The sequence below is a fragment of the Myotis yumanensis genome, unplaced genomic scaffold (assembly GCF_028538775.1).
Source record: "Myotis yumanensis isolate MYYU_CA2020_CCGP unplaced genomic scaffold, mMyoYum1.0.hap1 SCAF_8, whole genome shotgun sequence".
NCBI classification, from domain to species: Eukaryota; Metazoa; Chordata; class Mammalia; order Chiroptera; family Vespertilionidae; genus Myotis; species Myotis yumanensis.
The window spans coordinates 53,471,454-53,483,685 of NW_027223759.1; the positions used below are offsets into that span (position 1 = coordinate 53,471,454).

General features: G+C 33.7%; 1 protein-coding gene across 1 annotated transcript in view; it reads right to left on the minus strand.

Moving 5' to 3' along the window:
- PSMD14 (proteasome 26S subunit, non-ATPase 14) overlaps positions 1–12,232 on the minus strand; it is an 89,525-nt gene that overhangs the window by 26,277 nt on the left and 51,016 nt on the right. The window contains exon 7 of the mRNA XM_070422872.1: positions 11,509–11,659. Within this exon, the coding sequence (XP_070278973.1) occupies positions 11,509–11,659 (151 nt within the window). The remainder of the gene's footprint in view (positions 1–11,508; positions 11,660–12,232) is intronic.

Consider the following 12,232-nt stretch of genomic DNA (forward strand, 5'->3'; position numbering starts at 1 on the left):
GAATATACTGGTTAGTAAAATAAACACAATCACACACCACTTTCTGTTATCAGACAAATTTGTGAATTGTACACATTATATTCCAGATCAACAAACTGTGATATAACAGCCAAGTAGAAGACACATATTTATATAACCCTTTATTTTTCTGAAAATATGTATTCATTCTGACCTTGCAAATATAATTAGCTTGTGGGATGTGCAGATTTCAGTATCATGGTTGCTTTACTAATTGCAACTCTTGGAAATAGACACTAAATATTTGGAAGCTGCCAATACAAAATAAAAACTACATCTTTTTTGTACATCTGTCTTAGCTTATAAAAGCAAAATAGTTTTAAAAACAATACTGTGTTCCATATTTATTCCAAGCCCACCCAAGGGTCAAGAACCTATCATTTCAATTTAATAACGAATATGGTTTAGGACTCAAAACTAATTGTTTTTTAATCCCGCTTAATTCATATTTTTGGCTTTTTTCATGAGTATAGTACAGTTTATCAAATATGCTATTTATTTTTAAATTTGTGTTTTCATATCAACTGCTAAGTCACTGAAAGACTAAATTAAATTTCTAAAACACCAGTCTATATTTCCCAATTTTTACATTCAAAGGAACTTATATTTTTAAGTAACTCTTAAAATTAGTTAATACAAAGGAAAAGGTGTTTGAAAGAAAAATGCATAGCATTTCTGGCAGTAGTTATATAATTCATAATACCCCCTTCTCTTTTTTAATAGTAGCTGCTGCCTTTGGCATTTACAATTGTACTTACATTGAAGTCAATGACTATTGGAAGTGTTTATACAGAAAATGAACTAGAATAATTTTTTTGAAGCTTGAAAAAAAGTTTTAAACCTCAAAATCAATGTCAAACATCAGAAAAAGGAGAAAGTGTTACAATTCAGTAACCAGTTAAGTTACATATTTAAATTTATATAAGCCTACCACCATATAAAGTCTCTGAATGACTATAAAAACACTAGGTGTGGAAAGAAAAGCAGCACCCATATCAAATATCCTTTATCACTTAGAAATGACCTGTTATCAACTGCTTAGGCTGTTTCCAGATTCTTTAAAAATTAAGGGTGCATGTGACCTGGGAAGTACTGCTGGGGTTTGTGACCATTTCGTTATTTCTGCTGCCATGCACTGCCAGACATCTACAAGAGAAAAACATCTATGTCTCTTGTAAGCCCACAGCATAAAAAATTCAAAGAAATCTTACTTTTTATGTCATTTCCAATGAAAAGCACTAAGAACTAAAACTGACTCATGCCAAATGCATATCACTGAATTGCTGTGATTTCTTAGTCTCAAGTTTGCAACATGCAAATTATTTATAAAATGTCAATTTTAACTTTGAAAAAGAAATTCCTATGTGTGTGTACATTTTCTTTCTTCATCCTTGGAGAATTGCTTACTGTAGCTAGAGATCTGTAGTACAACTTCAATATATTTGGAGGAAAGCGGGATGGGGTGTAACAAGCATAATGTACTTTTTCTGACAAGTGAAGACATGCATCAAAATTTAAACAGAAAAAACACAAGTTTTGAACATATATGCCTTAATGAAAAAAAACTGATCTTTAGAAACTAGCATGGCAAAAGGTAATTAGCCATTTTTAGAGTCATGAAACTTTCTTAACAAACATATAATTAAGTCTTAAAGTTTGGCATGATTTTTTAGTGTACACATGTAGTCAGTCTGGTATAGGTGTTTAAATGCTTGAGATACTTTGGTGTCAGAATCCTGCCCAAGTTAGAATTCTAGCTCTATCACTTACTAAGTAAGTGATCTAATGTAAGTTATTTAAGCTCTCACTGTCTCCGTTTGTGCATGAATGACACCTCACAGAGTTGGTGGTAAGATTAAATAAAATAATGCATATGTACCTGTCCCATAGTTACTAGTGTTACTAGCTGTGGCAGTCATGGAATTGCCCATCTCAGATTTCCTTTTAAGAGAACCTGCTGTGGAGAACATAGCTGACTCACAGCCTCCAGATGCTGCACCTTCAGGTCCTCTGAGGGTTCACCCCGGGTCATGCTTCCCTTGGGCTGCTCCCAGCCAATGACTGAGCAACAGGGGTACTAGACCCTAGCCACTCCTGTCAAATAAGGGATTCCTCTAAAGGGAAACGTTGCCTCAAGGACTCCCTTTAGTCTGGCTGAAACTTAGAAATACGCTGCAATCTGATGCTCTTCTACCCAGTCCTACTTTTCCTTTGTCTTCCTCAGGATTAAACCTGTACTGCTGTCTGAAGGTGTTTCCCCTAGTGATCTCTTGCACATCTAATCCCATTTTGGCATCTGCTTCTTGGAGCACCCAAACTGACACAGTAAACAAAGCAGAGGACAGTGTTAAAGTTAGAAAAAAGCTATTCTCCAAACCAAATCAGAACTATGAATTTGGCATCCACAAACACCTGGAATACGAAAACATCAAAAGGAAACCAGGGAGAGACACTTAGGGCATATATTTCCTTAGGAAAATTCCTAATTAAAATAAAAATGGCATAGTTATACTGAAATTATTTTTTTTAAAATGACAATATGTCTAGAATCTCAATGTTCTTGCAAGATAGATATTTCTAGACTTTACGTGACAAATGCACAGTGAACTTAAAAACTGAACTCTGCAGGAGACTATTAATGAGCTACAAGAGACCCGATCATCTCTGGTCACTGGTCTGATCCCAACATGGAGTACCAATTCTAATTGGCGGCTACTCTGTCAGCCTACATAAAATGAATGAAGTCCACATTCCTCTCTAGTAAACAAACTAAAGCAAGACAACTGGCATGCTTATCGACAGTTGCACATAAAGTAAAGGAATAAGAGGCTCGACTAAAGGCTGGGGCTTGACTACGTTAGCAAGGAGGTATGGAGGGTGAATGAGGGGAATAAAGGACTTACATACATTTGTTGTGCTTTAACATCACCTTCAAAGACAAATGCAAATATAGCCTTTAAACTGCCATCTCTCAAAAGGCAAGGTCATTTTCACAGAAAAAATATGTAAAGGTCAATTACTTTTCTATGTATCACTTTTCATATTTTTATTGGGCTTATTGATTATACAGAAATTATCTTGTCTAATGTTCTCAACTAAGAGGTATTAATATTCTCAATTTATGGATGAGGAAAGCGAAAATCAGGGGACTTGATGATGCCACTACGATTTGTTTCAGACACAGCATGCCAAAGCCAGTACTCTTCATCAACAAGCTATTTGATATAACAGTTATCCTAACACAAAAGCAAAAAACAAACAAAAAAAACTACTATTAGATTCAATTACTTGACAGCAAGGTTTGAGTCTTAATCACCATTGAATATCCATTTCCCAGTGACTCTCTGGCACACATAATATGGTACAGAATAAATATCTATTGAAATGTGAAACGCTTCAAGAAAGCATTTTTGGATATTATTGTATACATAGTTTTACTATTCAGGTTTATTTTATATAGATAACATTCATTATCTATAAAAAATCTGATCACAAGCTTGACAAAAAATACACTTTACCATTTCCTCAGTTTTGAATCCATAAAAACTGTTTTATGGCATGCTGAACTGAAAAGCTCAAACATCACTCAAGCACTGACCTGTGTTTAATTTGAAATAAAAACTGCAGAGAATAAAGGTATTTTAAATGTAAAAAAGTGACAGTAAACATCTATTAATTAGCTTACTAGCAGCTAAGAATAATCACTGAAGAATCAACTATGACTAGGAAGAAAATTTACCACTACAATCAATTCTACCCTCTTCAGGAAATTACAATAACAACATTAAAACTGCCAAAACTAAGTCCCAGGTCCAGAAATATCCTCATCCTATATAATAAAAGGCTAATATGCAAATTGTCCCCTCTACCAGGAGTTTGACCAGGGGGTGGGGCTGGCCGGCCAACTGCGCACGGCCCCTCCCCCCCGACCTGATCAGGTGAGCCGGCTGGACCCCACTCGTGCATGAATTCGTGCACCAGGCCTCTCGTACTTAATAAGAGCTAATGTCAAATCGTTTGAATATCTTAAACAAATAATATATATAGGTTATGAAAAGGCCTTTTAAACCAAGTCATGTTTCCATTTGCTGGTACAAACAAACTGGTACAGGGAATAGATGTTACTCTTGTCTCCAGTGTATAACTGGTATACAGTAGTAGTCAATAAGTGTCTGTTGAATGAATGACCAGGGATTAGACTGGAGAATGAAAAGCATTACAGAAGCAAAAGAGTGAGTAGATAATATTCTTATAGATAACGGAACACTAAGAACTGTTAGATTTATATAAGATTTATGCTTGTTAGAATTTTAAACAAAAAATTGCTTTAACATTCCAATAGACAATTTCTGATTATATTAGCTAAATGTTATAAACCATTACATTTGTCTGTCAGGTATAGTATAGGTACATTAGTACCTATAGTATTTTCTTAGCTATCGTCACAGACTAAATCTAATACTATTAAAAAACTTCAATTTGGCCAAAACTGGTTTGGCTCAGTGGATAGAGCGTCGGCCTGCGGACTGAAAGGTCCCAGGTTCGATTCCGGTCAAGGGCATGTACCTGGGATGTGGGCACATCCCCAGTAGGAGATGTGCAGGAGGCAGCTGATCGATGTTTCTCTCTCATCGATGTTTCTAACTCTCTATCTCTCTCCCTTCTTCTCTAAAAAATCAATAAAATATATTTAAAAACAAAACAAAACAAAAAAACAAAAAAAAACCCTTCAATTTGATAACAAAAGTGCAAAACAGAAAGCAAACAAAAGATATAATAGTAAATAAATTTGTCCCAAGAGTTGGGTGGGCATGCTCAGAGCTATATTAAAAGTGGAAATAGAATTTTTATGTGTCCTATTTTCTATTTTTCTCTTTCAATCTGGAAAATGAGATAAAGAAAAGGTGTGTATGTACAATTTGAGATTAGGATTATCTAGCTCTCACTGATCCTTAAGGGATAATAATCAAAAGAGAGTAAAAGAAAGTCTTATGAATAACAACTATTCTAAATATCTTGCACTACCTTTAAAAGACAAATGACATGGTAAACTTGAACTCCAGCTCTGATTACACACAAATTCATCAAGGCTAAGGTTTGTGAACAAGTTGCCTCACTGAGCTTGTCAATTCACACATTTAATAAATGACTCTATGACTCCTCTAACATATAAAAATTACTTACTAAAACTCATAAAACTGCAGTTTTTTATATGCTGAAAGCCAAACTGATAACAGTGACCAATGACACATCCATTCCTTGATTTTATTTTATAAAAATTTATTTTAAAAACTACTTAAAGCCCGAACCAATATGCTCAATTAATTTTTGACAAAGGAGGCATGAACATACAATGGAGCCAAGATAGTCTCTTCAATAAATGGTGTTGGGAAAATTGCACAGACATATGCAAGAAAATGAAACTAGACCACCAACTTACACCATACACAAGAATAAACTCAAAATGGATAAAGGACTTAAATGTACGACAGGAAACCATAAAAATTCTAGAAGAATACAAAGGCAACAAAATCTCAGACATACGCCAACACAATTTCTTCACTGATACAGCTCCTAGGGCAGTTGAAACTAAAGAGAAATGAACAAATGGGACTACATCAAAATAAAAAGCTTCTGCACAACAAAAGAAACCATCAACAAAACAACAAGAAAACCCACCTCGTGGGAAAACATATTTGCCAACGTCATATCTGATAAGGGCTTAATCTCCAAAATTTATAGGGAACTCATACAACTTAACAAAAAGAAGATAAACAATCCAATCAAAAAATGGGCAAAGGATCTAAATAGACACCTTTCAAAATAGGACATTCAGAAAGCCAAGAGACATATGAAAACATGCTCAAAGTCACTAATCATCCGAGAGATGCAAATCAAAACAACAATGAGGTACCATCTCACACCTGTCAGAATGGCCATCATCAACAAATCAACAAACGACAAGTGCTGGAGAGGATGTGGAGAAAAAGGAACACTTGTGCACTGCTGGTGGGAATGCAGACTGGTGCAGCCACTATGGAAGGCAGTATGGAGGTTCCTCAAAAAATTGGAAATGGAACTCCCATTTGACCCTGTGATCCCACTTCTAAGAATATATCCCAAGAAACCAGAAACACCAATCAGAAAGGATATATGCACCCAGATGTTCATAGCAGCACAATTCACCATAGCTAAGATCTGGAAACAGCCTAAGTGCCCATCAGTAGATGAATGGATTAGAAAACTGTGGTACATCTACACGATGGAATACTATGCTGCTGTTAAAAAGAAGGAACTCTTACCATTTGCAACAGCATGGATGGAACTGGAGAGCATTATGCTAAGTGAAACAAGCCAGTCAATGAAGGAAAAATACCACATGATTGCATTCTTTCATGGATAATTAAGACCATTACAAACTTTTGAACAATAATAAATACAGTGGCAGAGCTGCCTCAAACCGATTGTCAGACTTCAGTGGTAAGGCCAGGGAGGGTTGGGGGACAGGAGGGAGGGGAGTAAGAGATCAACCGAAGGACTTGTATGCATCCATATAACCATAACTAATGGATATAAGACACTGGGGGGTAAGGGAGGGCAGGGGCTTGTCAAGGGTGGGGGGGAAAAAAGGACACATATGTAATACCCTTTGTAATGCTTTAAGCAATAATAAAAAAAAAAAAAACAATAAAGATTTTTAAAATAATAATAATAAAAATTAATTTAAAAAAATAAAATAAAATAAAAACTACTTAAAAAATAACAAAACAAAAAAACTACTTTTGCCAGACAATATATAAATTCCAAGACATGAAAACATTTTTATCCCAAAAGAGGCTCCAAAACACAAAATGGTTTTAAGTATAATACATTTAATTACTTTAAAGGCCAGAATTTTAATGTAATGTATTCATTTTCCTCTTCATCAGCATGCCCCAGAGAAATATGCTGGAAAATAGTAATTGCTCAATAAAAAGTAGCTGAATCAGAAGAGCATTCCTAAATTCATCAGGATATAGAAAATACAAGGGAAAGTTTGCATTTCTTTTATGGAATGGAAAGTTTTCATTACCTTCATCTTCCTAAAGTGAGCAAGTTAGTAATTAATTTATAGACTTATTCTTAACAAAACTTTCAGAGATATTCACATTTTTAAATATGCTTGTTGTTAATTCTTTTAAGTAACAATTACTTTAATCTTCAGAATAATAAAGTACCATTTATTGCACACCTCCTATTATGTATGGCATGTGTACACTAATCATGCATATGTCATTTCATAATATTCACAATATTATGATAGTCACTAAAATCCCTATTTTATAGACGAAAAAATCTGAAGCTCAAGAAAATTAGGTAACTTGCTCAAGGTCATGCTGTAAAGAAGATATAAAAATGGAATTCTAATGTAGGTCTGATCCCAGAGCCTGTGTTCTTCATTACTCTATGTCCTCCCTGCCTCTATGACATTTTTTTAAATAATAACAAGCTAAAACAAAACTATTAGTTGAGTAGTTTAAAATCTCCACCATCTTAAAACTTTCCAATACAAAATGTCTTGGTAAATATTTGCCCCCTTGTCCTGAAAAAGGCATAACCTTCTAAATATCTGCAGATAAAAGTTAAGGTCTTATAACATTCATCCCCTAATTCTTTTCTCCTATATTTGTATTTACTTTTCAGAGCCCCATTATTTTTTTGTAAAACATTAATTTAAAAAAGAACAACAAAAACTATAAACTATTTACTTTATATTCTAATGCATCTGTGAAAGCAGAATTAACAAAGGTAAGTACCACCTAGAATGGTATTGTTCCTACATTCTTCCCCAAAGGTACAAACTCTTCTTTTCTGAGTGATGTCCTGTCCATCCCCCAAAGCTCAGTCCAAATTTCATCTACTTTGTGCATCTTATACCCATTTCTTCCTTCTTTTAATTTAATCTGTATTTACTATGCTTGCTATATAAATACTTTTTTTATATACTGGTACATACAGGGTTCCAAGTAAGTATTTATTGAATTATATCTGTCCCTAGTAACCAATTTAATACTTAATTTACAGAAACAAAGCAGTATCAGTATAATTTGTATTCTATCAGTACGCAATGTAGGATTATCAGCATATAAATGGCATATTATCTGGCTCACAAATAATACCAAAAGCATATGACTAATTTTCTCAGAGACAAAGACCATTTTTTCTTTATGTGGTACCCCAGAATCATTAGCATACAGGTATATCAAATTTACTTAAGAAATACCTACAGATGAGCTGATCTGCAACTAGATAAATATTACATTTTTAAAAGTCTATTGAGACATGGCTGGTGTGGCTCAGTTGGTTGACGTTGTCCTGTGCACCAAAAGGTTGCTGGTTCAATTCCTGGTCAGGGTACATGTCTGAGTTTGTGGACTCTATCCCTGGTAGGGAGCATGCAGGAGGCAGCCAATCTCTCTTCTCTTCTCTCTTCTCTCTTCTCTCTTCTGTCTTCTCTCTCTCTCTCTCTCTCTCTCTCTCTCTCTCTGAAAGTCAATAGAAACATTTATTTTTAAAAGTCCATTGAGTATTTCTGATTATATTAAATAAAATTTTTTCAAGGAAATAGAGATGTATTTGGACTAAAAGGTTATTAGTGTTTTGTGTCCTTTTTCATGTTTTTAAGATAAAGAACAGACACAAACAGGAGTTAGCAGGTAACATATGAACATTTTACTGACAGGAATCCTGATAAGAAAATGAGTTCTCAAAAGTAGTAATAATTATAAATTGTGATTACAAAGAAAGAATCCATGCTTATCACTCAAAAACAGATAATATTGGGATTTATAAAAATAGAAATATAAAAATATATAGGAAAGAGGTATTTAGTGAACAGAAACCGAATTTAAATCGTTTACATATAGACTGCCATTTTTAACTCTTGATCTACTCATTGCCTTATTAAATATTTTGACAGCTTTGAGAAAGCAAGTGCAAGGAAGAGGAAGGCAGAGTCTTATGTTATTCAGTTTTTACAAGTTTATATTCTTAAGTTTAATGCTTCAACTAGGAACACTGGCCATGGATGTACTAGCATTTAATTTGGTTCATAGTTTAGAGAGGTCTTGACACTGAGAATCATACATTATAACCATATTCAGAACCTTATAGATCAGTGGTTCTCAACCTTCCTAATGCCGTGACCCTTTAATACAGTTCCTCATGTTGTGGTGACTCCCAACCATAAAATTAATTTCGTTGCTACTTCATAACTGTAATTTCGCTACTGTTATGAATCGTAATGTAAATATGTGATATGCAGGATGTATTTAGGCGACCCCTGGGAAAAGGTTATTCGACCCCCAAAGGGGTCACGGCCCACAGGTTGAAAACCACTGTTATAGATGAAGTTACTTCAGTTCTTAACAAAGAACTAAATCTTTATTTCAGGTAATAAAATTATGAAAATCTATGTTAGGTATAACAAGTGATGTGAATCATCAATGATACATACTTATACTAATACAAAAATTTTTCAAAACTATTTTATGACAAAATTAGACAGTAATACTTGTTATTTCATAATTTTAGATATTTTTAACTACTACATTTTACCACATGACAGCAGTCATGTGATACCAGTATTTTTAAATGCAACACATTCTTCTAATATGAATTATGATTAATTATAAACAAGCAATGCAAATTCCAACATTGTATGATACTTAAAACTGGTTTAGAACCTAAAACTGCCATTTAAAAAAACTATATGCAAGATAACCAAAAATAAAATACATATTCATTTATTTACAATCTATTTTGAGAATGCTTTCTTTTATTGTATTTAAGCTTATATTTTCCTTTTCAAAGTGGCCACCATCACATAAACCAGTATCATAAAAAAATCTGTCACAATAATACAAAATAAAACTCTAATTATATTTAAAATTAAAGCTTCAATAATTATTTTTAAATATTGTGGTAGAGAAACTTAATCTGATAATTCTGTTGTTACATTTCTAAAATAAGAATCATTACTTAAATGAGTTGCCAAAAAGGTATGTTATCAGAAAATTAAACTTAAATAGTATTATACTGTACTTTAATTCAAAAAACTGAAAACAAAAATCAAGGATTTTTAATTCCTTTTAGATACAGATATATTATTTAAGTAACAACATACTTAGTAAAAAAAAAAAAAAAGTAAATAAATTGAAATACTGGTACATAGCAAGCATCTGAGGTTACCTATACTGAATTGCCTAGTATATCAGCTATTATTATTGGTTTTATGGCTAGTTTTTGCTTCTGAAAAGCTAAATCACATCTAATAGGATCATGATTTAGAGAAGACCTCAATTTTATTCATCATAATAATATGATGTCAGCAAGTGCTTAACTTCAAATTCATGATAAAAACTCCACATTTTAACAGCCAGATTTAGTTTGTTTGGGCTGGTGAGCAGATGTTAATGTAATCTGCAGTACTATCAAACTCCAGGTCTAATAGATAGCAAGCTAATATTTACTCTTAAGTGCTCTAAAAATAATTTGTAAAAGCTGCATAAAAAGGATCCCATAAATGTATTATGATTTTATTATAACAATTATTCTACACTACAATGGAAGTACATGCTCAAACAAGACACCTCAGCAGTATTTTAAAGCAGTAACCACCTAGCCAATTTCTGTATGTTCTGTAGTTTTTCTAATCCACTCTCCCTGTGGTTGAGCAAAATCGAATTGCCTCTCACATTTGCAGACAGCTCTGTGAAGGTGATAATAGAGCTACTCCCTGCTGTCATGAGGCAGGAAATAGGAAAATGGCATATGGGGCTAGAAAGAAAGAAAAAAAAAAAAAAAAGAAAGAAAGAACAAACGAACAAAAAAGAAAAAAAAGAACTAAACAAGAACAAAAGATTTCAACAAAGAACAACTATAACCCAATATGCTTTGCAAGTTAATCTCTTTTCAGAATCATTTAGCATATTTAATTATTCATCTGGGTCCTCACTCCAAAAATGGGAATGATTGTTACCAAGTCTTTGGGGCAAGTTTTCATTGTCTAAAATATTTGGAACATACAACTCCAGAATATGTCCTGCACAATATCTGTAAAACAGAGCTCTTTAACTAGATTTTTTAAATGTGCCAATCCCAAATTCTCCATTTTTAAATAAAGAAAGGAAGAGTACTGTTTATTAAAATATTCATGAAGTGTGTATAGCAGGCTTTTAGCATGGTTTAACATTCCTAAACCTATGAAATAAAAAAATTTAAAGATAAACATTCATGATTAGACAATAGCTGATTAAAGTAGAAACAAATCTCTAAATAATACCAAGACACACATATAAACTTGTACAGTCCTTTGTTTTTCTTTTTTAAGTAACCAGTCGGGGGTTTTGTGTAATTAAGAATTCTGCTTTAAAAAATACAGATTTTTATTTAATGTGGCTGCAAACAAAATGTGGCAGTAGATGCTAATAAAGACAGAATCTACTCTACCTTTCCTTTTACACTCTGAATGGGATCCACAACCACTGCCACAGCTCTCTCCGACAAGGCTTCAAAGCTCTGCTGCGTGTTGATATCCACACCAGAAAGCCAACAACCAAAGCCAGGGTGACTGTGATACCAACCAACAACCATCTCCGGTCTGAAACAAAGAGGGCATTCAGCTGTTCAGAACAGAACAAGGAATACATTTATGATATGAAAAGAAACAGCACACTAACAGGGTATAAATTAAGAAGAGATGATAAACACACAGGTGTGAAAAAGCACCATTAGAAACACTGGTATCATACACCACATTACCCAGAAAACATGGAAATGAGTGAGTGTGATAGAGGAGCGCTATCATTAAGAGATGCACATTAGCAGTGGTAGATAAGGCTTTCAGCTTTTCACCTTGTTACCACACTTTCTCAGAGCCAGTTTGTACCCTTTCAGCATTTAAGTAAATATCTACTCTTTAACTCCTTAGCTCTGGGAGTTGGATTTTTCAGGCACAGTATATTTTTAACAATGGACACCAGGATCCACTGTTGTGAAAGGATTAAATATCAATTAAACCAGCAGTAGAACTAGGAACTCAGTCAAAAACCAATTTGCACTGATCTGCTCAGCTGCTGAGCCTTTTGCTAACATTAATTTTGAAGTTTTCTCCACACAGTAGAAGAATTTGAGCAAGAGAATGACAACTATTGAGAGGTTTAATCTGGAGGGG